At 49.4% G+C, this 22,165-nt stretch overlaps 1 protein-coding gene across 1 annotated transcript; it reads right to left on the bottom strand.

The window, feature by feature from the left end:
- Nucleotides 1-205: 205 nt before the first annotated feature.
- On the bottom strand, nucleotides 206-21,159 carry HSPA9 (heat shock protein family A (Hsp70) member 9). The gene is made up of 17 exons (XM_083798686.1): nucleotides 20,696-21,159; nucleotides 19,369-19,427; nucleotides 17,936-18,023; nucleotides 17,663-17,844; nucleotides 17,037-17,161; nucleotides 15,755-15,828; nucleotides 15,559-15,665; nucleotides 14,646-14,808; nucleotides 13,896-13,988; nucleotides 11,922-12,131; nucleotides 9,275-9,502; nucleotides 8,433-8,537; nucleotides 7,475-7,592; nucleotides 5,882-5,976; nucleotides 3,619-3,711; nucleotides 1,800-1,940; nucleotides 206-974 (listed from the first exon to the last, which is right to left on the bottom strand). Exons 1-17 carry the CDS (start codon nucleotides 20,780-20,782, stop codon nucleotides 915-917), a joined length of 2,028 nt encoding a protein of 675 aa, XP_083654812.1. The 5' UTR covers nucleotides 20,783-21,159; the 3' UTR covers nucleotides 206-914.
- Between the last annotated feature and the right edge of the window lie 1,006 nt (nucleotides 21,160-22,165).

Here is a 22,165-nt window from a genome sequence, read left to right as displayed (position 1 = left end):
GCTCTTGCAGATCACAGCAGCACTTCCAGGCATCTCTGGGGGATTAGGGGCAACGGGCCCTAATCTGACACCAGGTGCATTCTTTTTGCACGTGGATCAAGCACAAATTCCAGAAACCCAGTGCTGCTACACAGCTGGCTGTTCCTTCACAGGAGCTCTCACAGTCAGCCTCCCCTTCTCCAACAAAGGCCACGATACCAAGAACTCCAGGTTGGACACTTTTCTGCTTTTATTTAAAAAAATCCAGAATGGATCCATTTTTATTATCCAGGAAATTGTTTCGCCATAAGCAGAGAACAGACACAGGATGGAGCAGAAGGCTCAGACAAGTAAAGTATGCAGCTTCCGTGTAGCCTCTTTTGTAAGAAATGTTACAGCTAAATTTGAAGAACCCACCTCCTCCAGAACAAGGGCACTAGCTGCAGATCTGAATGTTCTCTAGCAACGTAACCAGCCTTGACAGTGCTGTTCACAGGCCTCAGGACCTGTTCACAAGTGCTCAGATCCACGAGGAGGATCCAAACAGGCGTTACTCTCCGCCTGCTTCCACCAGAACCTCCATCTCCACCTTTCGATTTACTAACATGGTTTCCAAACTCCGGTACCAGATTTAGTACACCACAGTGTCAAGTATCAGAAACAAATGATCAGCAAGTCCTCAGGTGCCTCAGTTGAATACCGCAGGGCCAAACACTTAGAACTTTGTCTTGCATGAATTAACTTTCATCATGTGACAATTTATCTAGCAGACACATCACTAAGTTTATACATTAAAGAATTTTATATATAGAATACTGCAAAAACACAGTAAGTCTGAATTCTGCCCGTTTCTGCTCAGGAAGGTGCCTTCTCTCCCAAGCATCAAGAACATCCACCTCCTCTTTGTACTCTAGTCAAGGCAAGGCCGAGACTTCTTATTGCTTCTCTTCCTTCTGATCTCCTGGACTTCCAGAACCCTCTCGTTCCGAGGCCATCTGTGAAAGAGAGAGCTTCTTAGTGGCAGCAACAACATGCTTCTCCCCAGACATGTTATTTTTCCCCTTAACTAGCTGTTTAGGTTACTTCTAGACTGAAGAAACCCTTCTCCAGAGAAAAGGGTAATTGTCCGCTGGAGAGTGGAAGCAATCTTTGTCTCTGCATGACTGCTACTAGGAGGAAGGAAATTATCTTCCCATTACTTACTCGTTCCCAGTGGACATAACGAGCTTACATTGCAGCACTGAACATTGTCAGTTTGACATCAGAAAGCAGCTTTCCCCAAGAAGGGCAGCTTAGCACCACCAAGGTCACCTGGGCGGGGTGTGCCATTTCCATCCCCGCACACGTCCCCTGGGCAGGGTGAGCACCCGTCTGCCAAAAAAGGCAGAAACAGGCAGGCCTCTCACAGGGAAGATTGGGAAAAAAATCCCTCTGGCCTGACTACTGCGATTTTAGGCAGGCTGAAGAGGAAGCCTGTTACAGAATCATCTTCAAGTTATTCCAGACATTACTTTAGATAACCTGCAGACATACAGGAAAGCCCCATCCACATGTGCTTATTAACAGCTGCCAGCACTTTTCCATACAACACTGTGCAGAAATGTGACATTCTGGGAGGCAGCCTACCTACAGCAGGGCAGCCAGGATTACAGGCCTTCAACTCTGACTTTCTACAGCTGCCCCTCTGGCAAGCTGTCAGCCAAAGGGAGCTGTGCCGAGACTCAGCACCGCCTCCAGCACAGCTTGTGCCTAAATGTTTGGTGGCCCAACTCCCCCCTCCCCACCTGAGAGCTATAAAATATAAGTGACCATGAACCTACTTTCTTGTATGCCATTTCAAAGAGTTTCAGGGAAGCCTGCTGCAGGCTGGTTGCTGCCTGCCTGATGTTTTCTCCCGTTTCGGTGTCTTTACGAGCCAGAAGTTCCCTCATTTTAGCAATTTCTTCCTTCAATTTGTTGCACTGCAAAGAACACACAGACAAACGTGATGCAACTGCACTCGTTCACTGAAAAAAATCTCATTCCTGTCATCTCACCCACCTAGTGGCCACAGCAAAACTACAGGTTTTTGCCAGAAGCTGTGAAGTTAAGAGTCTCGAATTGAGCCATATGGTGTGCAGGGACTGGGACTGCGCTCGGTTCCCAGCGGGCATGTGTCCACCTCACTAAACGCACCGCAGTTGGCGTTAAGCGGTCCCCTCGTTTGCAGTCTCAGCAGAGGCGCCAAGGACAGAAAGCACTGCAGAGACTGAACAGCCCGCCAAGGAGGAGAGCTGCTCTCCCTGGCACACCTCACCAGCCAGCCAGTCACCCCGGGAGCAGGGTAAAGGGAAAAGAAAGCTGGTTTTCATCTATATTTAAGGCACTGTCAGGAAGCCAACGAGTAATGCTGCTCACAACCCTGTTTAATCCCTTTGTTGCACGTGGGAGGAGCAGAGAGGCAAACAAAAGCAGTACGGTCTCATCCCAGCCCCTGTAGCCATCTGTCAAACCCTCCACACAGTCTGGCATTTCTCTGTCAGGCTGGCAGGCTGCTGGCGAGGCAGGCCTGGAGAAGGGAGGTTACTGGGGGACAGCTGTGCCGGCAGCGCTTGCTCAGCAGCATTCGCAGGGAAAACGTGGGCAGAGTTCTCCTCATTTAGACCTGTGGGATGGGGAAGGCAATCGAGGCCTTCTGTGCCAGGCTCCCAGCTCCACCCAGACCACACAGGGCTTCTTCCAGGCACTGCTACCCCTCTTTCCCTTGGTATTCCCCCAAAAAACATCACAGGAAACAGTCCTCGCAAAGAACAGAGATACAGGCTCTGCTCCTGTGAGACAGAACTCCAGCAATCATAATCCCAAACACAGAGGACCTGAGCTGAAAGACTGAATTTAAAAAGTGATCAGAGGCTCCTTACCAACAAACCAACATCTTGTTCCCTCAAATGCCTCACAGAGCCCCTTTTATCCCATTCCCAAGAGTTGTTAAGTTGAAGATTGTGCAATCTGTTTTAAACTTGGCTTTTGAAATTCATAATGTTGAAATTAAACCGTCACTTAGAAAGGCATGAAAAGCACTCCTTTGACACTAACTATCCACTTCACTCCAAAGATAGAAGACAAATTGGAGCTAAGTGGATACCATCATTTCCATCGCCTCCAAGTTCTCGGATGCTATGTTCACGCCACCGAGACTGCCAGGACTGCACAGCAGCTTTCCCTTGTCCCTCTGCTAACACGGGGCAGGCGCTGCTTGTAATCTCGAGCTTTTGAGAGAAACTCTCCTCTCATGCAGGACACAGTCCAGTTCTTATCAAATCGCTGCAAGGCCAGGCCAAGGACACAACTCATGCAGAAACCTCTCATTAACAGCTTCCCAGGCTCCTAGATCTTCACTGACACCCAACTCGCACTTTGAAATAGGATATTTGCTTTTACTCAAACCATGCCCTCCTAAGTATGCTCTTCCACCTTCCCATGCTCATCTCACCCAAGTGCAAAACCCAGACGAGTCGATGACTGCGCCACCGTTACACAGAACGGCAACACCGAGCTGGTGCTGCCGCCCAGAGCCAGCTAGGAGGTAAGCGGGAGTTCGAGCAGAGATACGGCAGAGAACCTCACCTCCTTTACCGTAGGGGATCGGGTGCCACCTACCTCATCTGCCGGCAGCTGGTCCTTGAACTCCTCCATCTTAGACTCCGTGTCATGGATGATGCCCTCGGCCATGTTGACAGCTTCCACGCGTTCCTGGGGAAGAGAGCCCATCAGTGCCTACTGCGCACGGCGCTGGTGCTACGAGCTGCGTTACATGCGAGCTAGCAGCTAACGTTTCTTTCCCCAAACTCCATTCCAGCTCCCAGCCAGGATCCTTCTTAATGGCAAGATGGAAAAAGGAAACGCAAGCCAACCCTTTCTAGGGGTATTCTGGCACCGAAGCCCGAACAGGCAGCCTACATGAGACAGCCCTTCCTCTGACACCCACCGAAACAAAAGCAACCAACGAAGCACTACTACTGGCAGGCTGAAAAAGCGAGCCAGTGCAGAGACTGCACAGCTCTATGTTCTGCTCCTTGAGGAAGCTGCAGAGCTTTCCAAGAATACTCTTAGGCTTCTTCAGCAACGAGGGCACTAGAGACAACTCAAATGTTGGGTCGTTTTACTGATGTTTCCTTATTAGCAGTACGTGTAACAACTCAACAATGGAAATAAGCACTGTGCTAGGTAGGAAGTATGAATTCCTAATGTTAGTGCTGCGAGGACAACCAACAGATGACTGAGCAGGCTCTAAGGACAGAAGCGTGGTAGTTCTCAGACATAATTCCGTCCCACTGTCAGCATAAACTATTTCATCTGGGACACCCAGCCCTCTCCATCTCGAAGACATGAGCAAAGGTGTGATAATATGCTCAGGAGACTCAGGGAGGAAAGCAGATGATAAATTATTTAGTTTCTATGCTGCGTCTGTACTTTTTGTGGGATGTCAGAGTTGACAGTAGGATGTTAAGTCCAGCAGCGCACTATCTGTCTATGCACTTATCATTACTTCCATGGTGGTAAAACCACAATCAGCAAGGTGTAACAGGGGAGCTTTGACAATCAAATTATGCAAGTCTTATAAAGAGACAGAAGTGCTAGTTAAGAAAGCAACCTCCATGCGGTAGTTCACTGGGCAGAGATGAATGCCACTTTGACTGTAACAGGGAGGAACTTACTCCCTCCATGATTTAAGGTACAAAGTCAAAGCACAGCAACAGGAAACTTCAGCAGTCTCTTCAAGTGCTGTGCCACCACTTACGCTCCCTGGCAATGATGCAGTTATTTAAACAGTGGGGCTTCCAGACCAAAGTCTCTAAGTGTTCCACACCTAACCTGCAGGTTAAGCCAATCTTTTGTGGATCTAGAGCTCCTACAGCACAGAGAGGCTGCTCATGTGAATTTATTCCATGCATTTTTTCCTTTAGTCCTCTTCGGATCCCTTCACTACCATGAGTAGGGGCTGCATGAACAGCTGAGACAGGTTTATACAGACTAGGGGAACACACAGCAGGTAAATGCAGTGTGTGGCTTCAGCCATCAGTGAACATATGCTGGTGTCATATCCCTGAGCAGGCCTTCCTCGTGTCTGCTTTAAAAATCAATGCTCCATATTTAGTAGTGTCATTAATTAGTTCTACCCTCATTAAACCAATTAGTTCCAACCATTAACCCTGTGAGTATCACAGGTTCAGCCGCTCAACCATGGCCAGCATCAGACCTTTCTGACAAAGTCAGTGAGGCTTTCAAACACCTCCTGACAGCCTCACCTGCGCTGAGGGCAAGTACTGCGCATTCAAGGTGCTAGGCAGTGAGATTGTAAAGGACTACAGAAAGCAGCTTCCCACTTAGGAAGAGGACGTGGTGCAGCTTTGCTTAGCAGGCTCTATAAATTCAGCTTTAAAAGATACTCATAAGTAGAGTGCATATCCCCTGTACTGCCCGCAATTAAATGGAACGCCCCCACTGTGAGAACCTGGCTGCAGCAGGCCACCTTCAGATAAACAGCCAGGATAAAGGGCAGCTCAACAGCAAAGAGCACTGGTGACAGAAAGCACTAGCTACAGTTGCAAAGCTGTCAGTCATGAGTAGCAGGCAGGTGAGTTTGCCTACTGCTGCCTCCAAGCCCCAGTAACTCTCCAGGGAGGAATTAAGTTACTGATCGCACAGGGCCAGTTACCCAGCCCAACCTTCCTTGCGACTGCGGAGTCTGAACTGGATACGGGGAAGCAAGCAGATATCCAGGTAACTGCACGAGCCCACGGCTCAGGACTGGGGGGATCAGAACCTCCAGCTCCTTCAAGGTCAGCACGGTTAACGGCACACGACGGCAGTACCCAGCAGGCACGCTGCAAGCTGTGAGGTGCTGCAGCAGTCACGTTACCTTTCTTCGCCTGTCTTCCTCTGCATATTTCTCTGCGTTCTTCACCATGTTCTCAATTTCGTCTTTGCTAAGGCCACCAGAAGACTGGATAACAACTGCATTAGAGAATTAACATTAATAAAGAATGTGCCCTCCTCTTTGAGGAAAGGAGACTCATTTCCCAAACCCTCTCCACAGCAGCAGCCTTGCTCAGGGACTCTGCACCTGTGCAGGCCTCGTGGGCAGTACCAAGACAACCAGCCTTGAAGGGGAATCGATGCAGTTGGCAAGATAAAAGCCTGACATCTTAGATCCCTCCTTCCCTCCTCCCCAGCTCTGCCAGACACTTCCTGCCTATTTCTTTGTAATCACCTTGTTCTTCAGTTACTCCTTCTGGAAAGCAAACATGCACAAAAAGCTCCCAAACCAAAAGGGGGTAGATTAAAAAATAAAAACCCAGAGTAACAATACAAATCCCCCCACCAACGAACCCTTTTTATCAGGACACAGAGATTCCTTTCACTACTGGACAGACGTTCAGGCCGGTAGCACAGTAACAGTATTCCCTACCCAGCTTATCATGCTGCCCTTGATAAGCAAGCACAGCATGATTCCGTAGGCGGGCTCCTAAAGGTCCCCTATTTTTCTCCATTTGTGTCAAAAAGCCAAAACATATAGTCTAGACATAAACCAAGTTCTGCAGAAAAGCATAATTTGGTTGGGTAGACTGGATATTGCAAAGTCAAAAAAACAGGTATAACCAGCCCCAAAGTTTTATACAGTGTTTGCCAGTGGTACAAAACCCTAAACAAAGGCACACACACGTCCTTTGGATGCAGCTGTGGGATGAGGAGCTCAGCTTTCTAGTTAGGACCGTATTTGCAGACAGACAGGCAACTTAAATTCTAGCTGCCTATTATCCGGTTGCCTATTTATTCCGAGCTAGAAGGCTGCCACAGAAAAAAAATCTACAAAGAAATCAAAGTAACATGCAGTGTGCTTTTGGAATCAAGTTTCTGCCAAAACCCAGGCAGCATGATTAAGAACACCACGTACCTTCGAGTTGCCAGTAGAGTTAACAGTATTTTTCTTAACTGGAGCATGCATCCGATTGCCCTAGTCATTCCCTCCAAGCCATGACTGAAGGGCAGTATAGAGCCTTCAAGTCACAGGCACAAAAGAGATCTATTTGTACCAGGGGAATCTACAAATGCTTCAAATTAATTTTCTAAGCCCACAACAGGGCTTTAGAAAGAGTCAACCACGCCGTTAATTACCCCAGAACCCCGGGCCTAACATTTCATTGCACAGAGCGCAACGTACTGGCAGCTTGAAGTCCCCGAGCCCCCTGCCATTTAGAGATGTTTGCAGCCTAAACGAAGGAAAGCGAATCAAGTGGTTTCTCAAAACACCTGCAGCTTCAATATGCCTGAATTTCAAGATCTTTGCCAAAGATCAGAAGCAAAACAGGGTGGCAGCACAAGGCCGGTGTACTCAGCCTCGGATTTTATAGGGGTCTCCCCAGTTTGATTTCTCCCTTAAAAGCTGGGGCCTCCACACAAGCGGCCTCAGCCACCTCTATGCCATCCCTATGCAGCACCCCGGAGCACTTACTTTGCTGTTCACGCCCGGTGCCTTTGTCCTTGGCTGACACATGAACGATACCGTTGGCATCAATGTCAAAAGTGACCTCGATTTGGGGCACCCCGCGTGGTGCTGGAGGAATCCCAACCTGAGAAGGAGAAGAGCTCAGCCATTAGCTCAGGGTGCAAGGCTCCAACGTTGGGCACCTCATCTTGGTGATCTGCCAGTTAAATCGACTGGTAACTAAGCCTGAGAGCTGAGCCCTCAAAATGCCCGTTGGCACCACGTGGAGAATTAACAGTATCTTAACAGATTTAACAGCATACAGATTCCTACCTTAGGAACTTCTTAGCAACAGCAAGATCCAAAGCTCTAACTGCCAAACTTTGCTGACACTGACCGATACCTGGACAAACCAATTCTGTGCGTGGAGCCACAGTCAGCCACGTGCCGCACACACCGAGTGCCGAACTGTCCTCCAGTAAGCTGGGCAGATCCACATGTGCTTGCAGAGAAGTGGTAGCAGGCTGGAAAGTGACTGCTCTATAGGGACTGCAACAAGCTTGGAGCCTGCTCTAAGTCTTGTCTTTGTAATGGGAGGAAAGGCCAACATCCAGATTACCTGCTGTGCACATCTGGTACTACAGAGCTCTTTCAGCTCTTTGTGCCCAGAACTGGAGAAGGCTCTGCTAGGTGACTGCACCTAGCCCTAAAGCTACATCATTAGGATCACCTAACGCTGCTGGGGAAACTCTGAGCTCAATTTAAACACTAGCTGGTCCCCTGCCACTGAAAAGCTGTCCCAGCATCAGGCTTTAACTTTAGGGACTGTTTTTTTCTTTTCTTTAAGTTACAAATAGGGTGAAATATCTTCTGTAAGACAACTCACCCCCAACGCTGCCTTCAGGGTTCGCCTGACATGGAGAAGGCTTTGAACTTCTCAAAGAAGGTCAAGATTAAGGTCAGGAATACCAAGCAGCCAACCTACCAGTGTGAACTGGCCAAGAAGTTTGTTGTCACTCGCCATCTCCCTCTCCCCCTGGCATACTTTAATCTCCACTTGAGTCTGCCCATCTGCAGCTGTAGAAAACACCTGTGGAAAACACACACAGTTAGCGGATGGCTAGCAAACTGCACCACATGAACGGCTTCCTGCTCATGCGTTCCTGCTCCTTTAAAAAGCTCTGACTAAACAACGAAGCACCACAACCAGCCACAGCCAAGTTCACTGGCATCTCATCTTATATGCATTTGAGCACACAAAAGCTGGCAAGGCCATGCCAGCAGCAGGCTCCGGTTGCTGGCAGGCAGCCACATTACCAGAACGCTTCCTCCTGAAGCGACAAGACTCCCGTCCCAGCCCCACACCAGAGAGAACAAGCGTTATCAGTAGGAGCACACACCAGGAGAGCCAGCCAAGGCAAAGTGAGAGAAAGGATCACACCCAAGTCTGCTAGTGGCCCACAGTACAAGAAAACCATCTGAAAAAAAAGTTTCCAAGGCACACAGATGAAGAAAGGAGGTTTCAGATGGGCGCGGTGCTCAGTGACAGGTCTCCACACGATCCTTCAGGATGATGCGTTGACAGTTACATCATGGCACACGCACGCTGCAATCCTGAGCAGGCCACAGACACCCCGGGATATCTTGGCACACGGTGACTCAGTTTTATTCTCCTCCTTTGGGCACACTAACAATTAACAGAGATACTCATTGGCAGACACTAAACCTTGACTTCTAAGCTTCTTCTTTTTGCCAGCTGAGGAGAGAAGACTATCTACTGGGATGCTTTGGGTGCTCAGACCTCCACCAGACACAGTCCATTTGTACCTGGCTCTTCTTGGTTGGTATGGTGGTGTTCCTGTTGATGAGCTTGGTGAAGACTCCTCCCAGGGTCTCGATCCCCAAGGAGAGGGGAGTCACATCCAGCAGCAGCACGTCGGTAACGTCACCAGCTAACACGCCACCCTGAATAGCTGCGCCGATTGCCACGGCTTCATCGGGATTAACCGCTTTGCTCGGAGCGCGGCCAAACAATTCCTGCACAGTCTGCTGCACCTGAATGGGGAAAAAGCACAGCTCAGATGGAGAGCGAGCAGCGCTGCACGGCGCTGCAGCCACAAGAACGCTCCAGCCCTGGCCAAAGGTTTTGTCTTTATCGTCCTGCTGCCATGTAACCTGGTGGCACGAGAGAAATACTAAACCTCAGGCTCGTGATTGCTCCCTAATCCACCATTCCATGTTCCGTTACATGCACTTACTGCAGTCTAGAAAACCTTTTCTCTGGAGATTTTCTTGCAGTCAAGCTCTCCAGCTGCCCATCAGCCTGCGCACCCCACCTGTATTGGTCCTTCCACATAGCCCAGCCTTATTCAGAAGGGATCGCTCCACGTTTATCAAGCAGGAGCCGAGGACTGCTCCCCTGGAACTTGTACACGTCAGCACCGGGCAGAACACAGCTGCCAAGGACAGCACAGCTCTGGATTTCTGACCTTTCCTGCGCTCTGTCTCCAGAGCAGGACAGTTCATCTTGTTTGCATGTAATAAAGAAAAAAATTGAAGCGTATGAAGGGCAGCGTTTTCAAACTCTTTATTTAATGGGCTGTTTCACCAGAGAGGTAGATTGCTATGTCAGCAGACGGTTTGAGCTGTGTTATTAGCTTTTCACTGCTCTGCCCCTTTGGAATGATGTGCTCATGATTGCAACAGATTTACTGCTGAAGTACCCAGAAGGGAACGCAATGAGAGCCGCAGCTCAGTAGCCCGTTTCTCTCCCCTGCTGAGAAGGGTGTGAAGCCTGGTTCCTGTTCACAGCATCCTGCCTCTCTGAGCGCACTCAGCAGGCAAACATCTGCACAGGTGAGCATCGTGTGCCTGGCAAACTGCGCTGTAAGCAAGCGTCCAACTCCGCGTGTAAGCCAAGAGACATCTGCAGGCAGCGTTCCCTACAGAGGAAGGCACTTTATGCATGAACATATAATTAAGTGCAAGTCTTTCCCTCCGGAGGCATATTTTACAGCACAAAAGAACCATTACTTCTAACCACCCACTTTATGTTTCCTGGAGCACTGGCCACGTGAGCACTCCAAAGACAGCAAGCTCCCTCCCAGCAGGGGCGAAGCAAACAACAACACACGAGAGAACTCTGTGCTATGCACAACATACGGGCACTGATGTTGGAGCCAGAGCTCTAACTCTGGCTACAGGCAAGCATTATATAACCTCAGAGCCACGAGCAAGGGACATAAACAAGGTGAGGGGAGTATTTATGTACTGTCTCCCACCCTTAAACGATACTTAGTGTTTCGGGAAGGGCTTCCCCACTTCCAGAAGTATTTTCCTCACTTTATTCCTCACTTCATAGACAGTTCACCATTTTTCTTCTATCCAACTGGACTGGTAGGGGCTTTGGGAAGGTTTAGCACAGTTATTCTGCTTGAGCTTTGGCCAGAGCAGCACCTTTTCCTTATCTCGTCCCTTTGGTTCCGCTGCCTGGGTGACCTTCTGCACACACTAACATCACCTGCAGCCCCCGGGCTCACATAATACTTTAGAAAGGGGAGAGAGAGGAAAAAAAAAAAAGGAACTAAAAACCCCAGGCCGGACCATGCACAATGTATTATCCTGGCAAGGACCTGTCAATCACAAGCAGTAACAGCAAAACAAGCTGTCCAAGCCCGACAGGTCCTGCGGAATGAAGTTTTGCTGATCTCTGCAGAACAGGATAAGCCGTACCCTTGAAGACAGCAGCACACATACATGTTCCGCACTGACTTCAGGGGAGCTAAACAGTCCTCACTGCTATGAATAAAAACGGTAAATTACCAGAAGAGAGCACCTTATCTGCAAGACTGTACTTGTCAGCAGAGCAAGCTTTTAAGTTACTTGGTGCTTATCACCAGAACACCAGAACCAGGTGTTAGGTAATGAGCATTGAGAAGAGGCGATTAAGCATGCCTGACAACAGCCAGCACCACCTCGAGTAAGTAGACAAACATACACAAGCAGCAGGTAACCAAATAGTTGTGCTTCTGAGGTTTCTTCACAGGTATCTGCAAATGCCCTGCACAGGCGAGGATAGCTTGTGGGTGCCAGAGATTACCGAGAAGTTACTGTCATTGAAGCGGACCTTTATCACACGCTGAATTCCACAACAAAAAACACACTGCACATCTCAACAACACTGCTTGTGTTCAGTCCGCATCAGAAAATCAGGTTGAGTTTTCAAATCCTGGTACCTCCCTCTTGTCTTTTTAAACTGTGACTCAGCTACGACCCCAGCTGAGCTGCAGGAAGAGCAGAGTCCCTTGCCACTGCTTTCATAGGACTACCTAACACGTCTGCTCTGCTCCTGGGGGCCTTCGATGGCCGGAGCCTCGAAATGACCAGACCCTGAACTTTTCCGTAATTGATCACCCTCAGCAGCAAGCACTGGTAGCCGTGCCAGCCGGGTCCGTAAGGGGGACATATCTCATACCTTCGGCATTCTGGTCATGCCACCGACGAGGATGACTTCACCAATGTCACTCTTGCTGACTTCGGCATCCTGCATGGCCTTCTGGCACGGCGCTACCGTCCTCCTGATCAGATCAGCCACAATGCCCTCAAACTGTGAGCGGCTCAGCTTCATGTTCAGGTGCTTTGGTCCAGAGGCATCCATAGTAAGGTATGGCAAGTTAATATCAGTCTGCAGCACAAAAACAGACACGGTGTGAAAAACATGAACAGAAAGCAAGGCAGCCCCACACAGGTTTCAGACCAAGCTACAGGTTCTGTTCTGCCTGTTCTAAAACATCGACGTGCCTGTGCACTCAAAACCCAGTCCCTACCTGGCAGCAGGTGTGTTCGTATTTTACATTTCAGACAAGAGCTAAGAAAGATTTTGTTACACATCTCATGGTTACAACCGTTAAGTAACTATTTTAATACTCCGTGTTACTCTGAGCAGTCTTTCATGGTCACGGAAAATAGTGCTCTTGCTCTTCACAGCTCGTGTGATCGTGGCTTATGCACACAGTTTGTCGGTGTTATGAAGGAAGTAACAACGATAAAAACATCTTTTCACTGGTGGTTGTAAGCAGCAGTATCGTAGGTAGGAAGTAAGAGCTGAAACCTGTGAAGTTACAACCTTAATTCCCTCCCTCAGCAGAACACAAAAGCCCATTTTCAGCCAGATTTTGCTAACAACTACCTAACGCTTCATACAAGGTAAGCTACCCAAAGGAACTAACTCATGACCCTTGTCTAAAGGCAAGCAGCTTGTCCGACAACTAGTCCACTGCTACTTAACCCAAACATTCACCAGTGCCCTGGGCCACAATCCCTGTTTCTCATGGTTATTTGTGAACAATCTTACAAATTCACACCCCGGATTTTAAAATCAAGTCTTACGCTGAAATCACCTTCAAGTGCTGAATCATGATGACATCAGGACTACAAAAACATTACTGCTTTCAGCTCTAGAGATTTAACTTCACAGAACAAGAACTACACCCATGTTACAGGCTAGCGGTGCGCATTCGCTTTGTAAACAGCATGCTCAAAAATACCAGGGAGGACAGGGCCAGCAGTGAGCTGTTTTCCCTTCACCACCAAGGAGCTGGGGAATTCAGTTTTTCCCGGTATGAACAGACTGCATTTGCCAGCTCTCGAGCCGGTTAAAACAGAGCCTGCTATGTCTCTGGCAGAACTATGCACCCATTGTGACTGGCCTAAACTCCTTGCTATGAGCTCCCCACTGGCCAACAACAAAAAAAAAATGTTTATTCAGAACCTAGAAATTGGCAGAGCCCCCATTTCAATTACTATATAATTGACCTTAATTTCACTTCGGCAAGACTATTACACCCCCAGCTTGCTGCTTCTCCAGCTCCTTATTCAGTACTGAATAAAGGACAAACTTGAATACACTAAGATACAAAACGGGTGAAAAGGAAAGGGTGTATATGCTGCTCATTGTTTAAGCAACCCTTCTGGTGGAAAATAAGATTCTTTTTAGAAATTATTCCCTGCTATTAGACAAATTAGCTGTTTCAGTGGTGCGAGCAGCACCACAAGGTTTTGGAGGTGCTTCCACAAAGCCCTAAATACTTCCCGTAACACAGAAGTACTAGCTGCAGCTCAATTCCCTATTGCCCATCATGCTTCTATAGTATGTAAGTTGGGAACAAGGTCACATTCTCTGCACAATGAGCAAACATGGTGTCAGAACAGAAGCAAAAGGCAGAATCCGTTATTCTTCACTTCTGACAACTGATTTTGCTCCTCAACAGACACTGAGAGACTGTCCTGAGAAAGAGACCTTGCAGTTAAACTGATGCTGTTTGATTAAACAGAAGCTTGAGCTGCCGGCACAGGAGAAAAGCAGCTACTTCAAGAGTTTTAGAAACAAAAATAATCAAAACAGTTCAGTAAAACATTTCGATACTCTCCTTTGAGCCCAGCCACCTACCTGCACAGATGAAGAAAGCTCACACTTCGCTTTCTCTGATGCTTCTCTCACCCTTTGAAGGGCCATGTTGTCTTTAGTCAGGTCAACACCCGTCTAAGCAACAAAAAACATGTTAGCAGACTGTTAGCTAGCCATGGAGAGCTTTTCATCACTGCAGTTCACCTTTTTAATCACTCTTGACTGAAAAGATGTTTGTCGGAATAGAGCCTGTTGAACTTCTCTCTAACTCTTGATCTCTCTAACTTCTGGCAAACATCTTTAGCATTTCAAAACCATCTGTTAGCCCTCTCTGCTCTAGAAGTGATTATTCAGTAAGTTACGGATAAAAGCCGGGAAAAGCTGCTGCATCACAGAATATTAAGGCAAGGAACAGAGTTGGAATTGTATTGCAGTCTCCCACGGCCAACACTGCACCACGTACATCTGTGCTGACACATTCAATCGGCCCACAGATTTTTGTTAGTAAAAGTAAGCAGACTACATATAGGTAGTCCTGCTACGCTGCAAGAAAAAAAGCAGAAGCCCTGCTGTTTATTCTGTCTTCCAGGAGAGGAACATTCTGCCCTGAGAAAATAGATCTAAGACCTGGAAGTCAGGCTAACAGGTATCTTCAATACTTTTAAATCTCAGTTGTGCCACAGATCCCAAAAGAAGTCCTAATAATTTAAGAAAATTCTTATCCTTCCACAGAAGCTAAGCAGGGTTAAAAGACAACGTAACATGAGGTTGAATTTCGATGAGGTACCTTACCTCTCTCTTGAACTCTTTAACAATATACTGCAGCAAAGCCTGGTCAAAATCTTCTCCACCTAAGAAAGTGTCACCATTGGTTGACTTCACCTCAAACACTCCCTTCTGGATTTCCAGAATGGAGATATCAAAAGTGCCTCCACCCAAGTCGTAGACTGCAATGCTACATGAACAGAGACAGAAAAACATTACTTTCTAGACAAAGTTCTGGAGCTCAAAATCATTCTTCCCAAGAGATAAGTGTGCAGAACTCATGCTGCCATCCACAAAAGTTCTTTAAAAACAACAATAAAGAGATCAGCGTGCACATTCCTTGAGTGCACTGAGTCCAGGTGGAAGCCTTCTCAGCGCAGCTCTTTCCTCTTCTTTGAGGAGAGACACCTAATGACAAAGGCAAGGACACTAGGACCACCATGAAACACGTCCTACAAGATGGAAGCCTTTCACAGCACTATAATCCCCATCGCAAATACAAAGTCAGTAACAACCCCCCTGCATTTTTATGACCACCCTTGACAGCGGCAGAAGGTTGAATGCAGCCAGGAAAAAGATACAAACTGTGGATTACCAGGCACCAAACCTCAACCTCCCTCTTAGGGCAGCCTTTAGCACCACTGGTGACCACCTCTCGCCCAGCTGGCCCGAGCCACACCTATCACTGCTACCAGCAGGCAATTCCATTACCAACGCTCAGCGCCAATTTCAGCTGTAGCTGCAAGTTATGAACTTTCTTCAACAAGTATAGTTGACATGGAGTACAGGTGACATGACACAGCATGGATTCACTCCTGAGAGTTTACTTTGGCAGAATTCCAACCAGTGATTCAGGAAAAAAACAGCCCAGAAGATGCATTTACAAAGCAAATTACAGCACGCTTATTTAAGGGGGTTGATGTTATGAACATGAGCTTACATTTTGTCTTCAGACTTGTCCAGACCATATGCAAGTGCAGCTGCTGTTGGTTCATTAATCACCCTCAAAACATTTAAGCCAGAGATCTGCCCAGCATCTTTTGTAGCCTAAGTGGGAGAAAAAAAAAAGAGTGCTGATAAGTGAGAGAAACTAAAAGCAGCCTACAAGCCTGAAAATCTTAGAGCTTGGTGAATACCTGTCTCTGAGAATCATTGAAATAAGCAGGAACTGTGATCACAGCATTCTTTGCTGAATGTCCCAAGTAATTTTCTGGAGTAAAAAAGAGACAAAAAGTTATTTTTACATTAAAAAGAATCCCACAAACTTCATTACCACTTGATTTGAAATAATTTTCCTGAACTAACAGAAGAACGGCTTCCTGCTCAAGAAGCTGCTGCTTTCTGGGAAGATGCAGAGCGAACTGCGCAGAAACCAAGTCCTTCCATGAACAGTTTGTGGATTTCTGGCAAAACACCTCTGCACTTCAATCAGTAACTGGATGCCATTAGTGAGGGAGAATTCCTGAGCTTAACTAGCCTTCTCAGCGTGCAAGACTGAGGTTGTTTTCTGTTTCTTTGCAGTGTTCAGCATGTAAGGTACTTATCACTTAATCATTTTTGTCCTTACCACACAATCTGTTGTAGGTAAGGACATTTATAGGTAAGGTATATAGCATAACATATACACACTACATGTTTACAAGCATTTGAAACAGTATTCCTATTTTACTCTTGGCAACTTCAGCAAGCGTCCAGGAACTAACATTGAAAAAAAAATCTTCACATGAAGCTTCAGTCACAAGCTTCAGTCCTGCCCTTCAAACACTTCACAGTGATTGCATAATACTTTCCAAACCAGGCTGCAAAAGACAGCTATTTGATTTACTACTACACTGATTTGTTGTAATAAATTATTCCAGAAACTATATATTAGGAATTGAAAAGGAAAAAAATCTCCAGGACAATGGATATTTCTCCCTAGTAAAGATTCAAAGTCACCACAGACTACGCAGCTTTTCCCTGCAGCTGACTAATCAGGTCCCTCGAGAATTCCCTCTCTGACTACACTTCTCGTCACTGGGTAAGAACCAAGCCACCTCAAAACCCTGCTGCCAAAGCCCGTGCTCAGCTGCAGCCTAGGAGGCACGAGGACTGCAGTTTTCAAGGAAAAGGAGCTCCCCCTTCTGAAAAAAGGGTGCATTCAAGTCAGTTGAAAATCAGCACACTTGGCATTTGAGTGTGTTTTATGTAAAGCACTAATATTTTGCCAGAGATCCCACGTTAACACAGGCACTGATCCTCCCTGAGGTTTCCTAACAGCCCGTCACCACTCCCTTCCGCAGCCTGCCCCACAACACGGCCTGCTACACATGAATTCCCACAGCACAGAAGTCTGCATTGCTGCAGCGCAGCCAGTTACTGCTGCCCAGTATGAGTCATGCTCGTATTTGTGCATGGCAAAGACCAAACTCTACCAACCTGCAGTTTCCTTCATCTTCATTAGCACAAAGGCACCAATCTGGCTTGGAGAATACAGTTTCCCGTGGGCCTCCACCCAGGCGTCACCATTGGAGGCGCGGACAATTTTAAATGGGACATTCTTACTGGAAGAAAAAGACAAAAAACCCTAGAGCAACTTCTTTCGGAATTTCTGTATCAATATACAGCGTGGATCCCCTACAATTAGCATCATCAGAACACCACATGCAGGCTTTTGACAGAGAATACTGAAATTTCCAATGGCCTCAGCTCCAGTGAGCCCCAGAAGCACCAACATATTCTGTTCTTATTCAGCAACAGCTCTCAAGAATAAGAACCAACTTGTCTGGTAGATATTGAGAGTTCTGCGCAGTATTAGCAAGGCTCTCAAGGAGAAATACTAATTGGTGTACTGCTTGATGACCTCTCTGAAAACCTTAAAATAAAAATACAGCGTGGTCCTCAGAGTATAAGCAGTAAAACTTTGAACCACGAGGGCGTAACTGCTTGACCCCTCACTACCCAAGCCAGGCTTGCATTTGAAATCACAACCGGTTGCGTTACGCAGCACTGGGTTTTGGGCTCTTCCTGCTGCAGGTGGCATCGCCCCCCCCACCCCCACTCACATGTCCTTCTTCACTTCAGAGTCGTCGAAGCGCCTCCCGATGAGACGCTTGGTAGCATAGAAGGTGTTGTGCGGATTAGTTACCGCCTGCCGCTTCGCCGGCATTCCCACCAAGCGCTCACCATCTGCTGTGAAGGCAACAACCGACGGCGTCGTCCTGGCACCTTCCGAGTTCTCCAGCACCTATGTGAAAGCCACAACAGGACCCCACCAAAAATCACCGCCTGCGAGAACACCGATTGGGACTGCAGGCTGAAGTTTATTTTTGACTTACTTTGGCTTGTTTTCCTTCCATAACTGCCACGCAGGAATTTGTTGTACCCAAATCAATTCCGATAACGGCACCCTTAATTGCTTCTGAGCTGTAAGGAGCATTACAGGAAAAATCAGATTACTGCTAAAGGCAGATACTACCTAGATACAATCTTTCTGGTCTGAAGGCAGGACAAAGTCATTTTTCACCAGACATCGAAGCAAACCCACATGCTGTTCTGGGCCCAAAGGTGCTCTCTGACTCCTGCACTGGAATTTAACCTCCTGGCTCTCAACTCAATCAGATCGCCTACAGTTAAATCCCCACGTATTTGTTTAAACACAACACCACTCTTCACCAGAAAGATCTCAACTGTATCTTCTCAACAGATAAGATTTAGATACAGAATGAGTTGCAAGTAAGCCCAGCCCTCCTCACATGAAGTTTCCTGGACTTGTTTTGGGTTACTTTTGATTTCTGCACTCCAGCTTGCCTGATGACATCCTCCTGGGGTCAAGATGCTAGTAATAAATGGGATCAGTTCATTTATCACTGCTTAGCATGAAGTGAACAATGCACAGAGACAACAAAACTAGCTAAGCCCATGCAGGGTCCTCTGAGGCAGAGTGAAAGAACCATCTGTTTGCTCCTGAAGGGCAGGAAGTTAATTCTGAAAAACAGGAGTGGTTCTGACATGAGGGAAACTTAAACCTCTTCTTTCTTTCTAGGAAGCGTGTTACCTCTTTCAAGGCTAGTGAGAACTCCCGAAACGTAGTTCTGCTTTCTAAACAAAGCCACGTTCTGGAATAGAGCAGCACCCTGAAGCCAGAGCAGGGCCCTGTTTATGACCAGGGCATCGCCTCCCACTCCCCAGGGTGCTCGGCCGCTCTAACTCCGGTTCACCCAGCCTCAGGCAGCGATCTCGAAAATGAGCAACCGCTCCGTGTCTTTGTACCGACCAGAGCCGGGCCGTTTCCCTAACACAGGCAGATTTCCTGCCCTGTGTCCCCAGCCACCACTGCCCACAGAACATCTGACTAAGTTATACAACTGCTGTCCTTTCCTCATCATCCCGTAACATGACAAACAAGTGATTGAAACGCACAAGCTCTTTGAAATAAGCTTTATCTGCACTGAAACAGAGCCACTTGTCACCCTGGTTTCACACCAGCGTAAAACAAGTTTTCCATCCTTTCCCTCTCCAATCAAACAAATCTCAAGAATTTTGTGGATGCTGCTGATGGTGGAGAGTGGGGGAAAGAACAATCCTAAAAGTTCCCCTGAAATAAAAAAAATAAATTACAGGGATAAAGACACAGCCTTGGGAAAGTGACAGGCATAGGTTCTAGCTCTGCTCTTTTTCACCATCTCCCACTCCCATAATCAGTTCTGGAGTCACAAGGTTCGAAATAAACATCAAACATCCAGACCTGAAAAAGCAAGGCAATACTCACGCATATTTTCTGCTGGATGCCGCTCTGAGAACGTTCTGACTGAGGCCATTCCAGAACGTCTATAAAATAAAGAGGTTCTCATGAAGGTTGAATTTGAACAGGAAGCGATCTTCAGCCCAAGACTTTCAGAGGAAGACAATTTCTGAAGTAACACAGCCCTACAACACTGTATTTTTTTAAAAAATCTTGAGGACAAACTAAGCAAGAATTTAAGGAAGTTTCCGTTTGTCACAAAAAAAACTACTACTATCCCCATAATACCAATATTTATTACCTGAACTGAGCAATTTCACTCAAAGCAGTCTATGCATACGCTACCAGTTAAGCAGACAAAAATTAGTTCACTAATTTAGCTCTGAACCTTCAGCCCATGACGAGGATCAGCAGATAAACATTAACCCAGTCCCTGAAGCCTTGTGTGCGGTCAGCCTCAGATGTTCTGCTTGAAAAATCTGCGCTCAAGGTTTTGGGACAACTCTTACGGGTTTTTTTGCACAAGCTGCGTCTCTGCACGCACACGTCAGCATCTCAGAGAGTTCCAACAGTGTCGTGCATTTCTCTCCTCGTGTTTTTAGCAAAGCATCTCGTTACAAACAAAAGCGCCCCAACACACGAGTGTTCTGGGGATCCTTCGGGACTCGTGGCCTTGCCCCCTGCCAGACGCAGGCAGTGGTGCGACAGCTGGGGCAGGCCGGCCCCAGCACCAAGAGCTGCCGGACCGGGAGGCCCCATCCCCTAAACTCATTTTCGTCCCCTGCCGTTGCCAGCCCGACCTCCGCGACCATTTTGTCCCGGGGCAGCGGGGAATTGAGCAACCCTGCCCTGGGCTTCCCTGCAAACGGAACCAGCGCCAGGGGAGTGCCCAATGCTAACGGGGCGCGTCTTGCGACCCCTGCCTGCCGCCCCCACACGGCCTGGGCCTGCCTCCATCGCGGCCGGCACGGCACCAGCAGCCCCCTGCAGTCCCCTTCGGCCTGCCCCAGCCCCCCTCCGCCCCCACTTAGGCCCCTCACACCCCCCCAGCTCCTCTCAGCTCCCCCTAGCCCCCCTCAGCCCAGCCCAGGCCCCCCAACCTCCCCCAGACCCCCCAGATCCCCCCCTGTGCCCCTTCACCCCCCAGCTCCTCCCAGCTTCCCCCCCCAAAGCCTCCCGCCCTCCGTCAGGCCCCTTCAGGCCCCCCCAGACCCCTAAACCCCCCTTTGAGCTCCTTCTCAAGCCCCCCTCACGCCCCCCAGCCCCCCACCTCCCTCAGGCCCCTCAGGCCCCCCCGCCCCCCCCTTCAGCTCCCCCCCAGCCCCCTCACGGCCCCCTCCCCGCCCCCCCGCACCTGCGCGAGCCCCGGGGGCGCTGTGGCGGGCCCGCCGCGGGGCAGCAGCAGAGGCAGGCGGGCGGCGGCGCGGCGGGCGCTGAACATGGCGGCGGGGGGCAGTGAGGCCGGGCCGGGCTCTTCTGGAAGCCTCCACCCACGTGGGCCTCGCGGGGGGGGCTTCGCGCCGCAAGGACCCCCCGCCGCGGGCTGTCCCGGCGATCGCCTGTTCCTCCCGTTAGCTTTTCGTAAAGCGCTCCGGTTCTCGCGCCCTCCCCGCGGCTGCGCGCCGGCACCAAGGGGCTTGCACGGAGGCGGCGGCTCGCCCCGCGGGCACCGAGCCGAGGCGCGGGCCCTCGGGTTGCGCTCCCGGTGCCGGCACAGCCGCGGGCAGCCGGGGGCCTGCGGGCGGCCGCGCACTCAAGGTCGGGCAGGAGAAAGCGCGGGGCGATTGCAGCCGCCTTGCGTCAGGGGGAGGGCGCATGCGCAGAGCGCCGGGCGGCGCCGCGAGGGGGCGGGGGCGGGCGGGGCTGCGCCGGGGGCGGGCGCGCATGCGCGGTGTGCGCCGGGCGGGGGCTGAGGGGACGGGGCTGAGGGGCCGGGCTGCCCCGCCCTGCGTGGCAGCGGGGCCGTCCCCTGTGCTGCTGCCTCCTGCCCCCCGGAGCTCCCTGCCCGTCCTGCCCTCTGCTGTTCGTCGAGCCGCCGCGGTGCTCTCTGCTCCCCCTCCGGGCCCCCACGAGGCACCGCCACCAACCGTTCCGCCGCCGCCCAGCACGCTGCTCCTCTCCGGGCGGGTTCCTCACGCCGCCCCTCAGCCACCCTAGTTTACCCTGCTCGTACCCATCGCTTCCCGCTCCTGGTGCGACCTGCGGGACACAAAGCTCCCAGCCGGCACAATCCCGGGGCGGCGCCTTGCCTCAAGAAAGCAGTTCTTTATTCTGGAAACAACACAGATCGCTCCACCGATACGCACTCACTGTTTCCTTTGTTAGCTCATAAATACAAAGTATTTTGTACTTGCGAAGTCCTCTCCTTCGTAAGCTGCAACGCTCCGGGCCTGGCGCAGCCGCGTGCACTCACGGCTTGCCTTGTGCCGGCCGAGCGCAGGGCGGGGGCACAGGGACCCTCCGGCTGGAGCAGGCAGGCCAGGTGCAGCCTGCAATTTGTTTTATGTGCACCGTTACGACAATTTCGTTTTGAAGTCAGACCCATGAGAGGCGTGAAACAAACGGGTAACGTTTGGAGGAGAAAAAATCCCGATTTGGGCTTCGACAGAATTCACTCATTCTCTGCTGCCTTGGCAATAAGACAGTGAGGGGAAAAAAATAAAAAGCCGTTCACGTTCCTGGCTCCCTCCTTTCCAGTAGCACCAACATATATCTCGAGGAGCTCCAGTGCAGGCTTTTACTGCAGAAAATAAACAGTGAATTGTGTCCCCCACGCCAAGCAGCAGAACAAGGACGAACCCAGGCAGCCTCCAGCCCCATCCCC

Source organism: Anser anser, assembly GCF_964211835.1.
Source record: "Anser anser genome assembly, chromosome: 14".
NCBI lineage: Eukaryota > Metazoa > Chordata > Aves > Anseriformes > Anatidae > Anser > Anser anser.
Note: the sequence above shows the minus strand (reverse complement) of the source record. Positions and strands in the feature narration are given on the sequence as shown.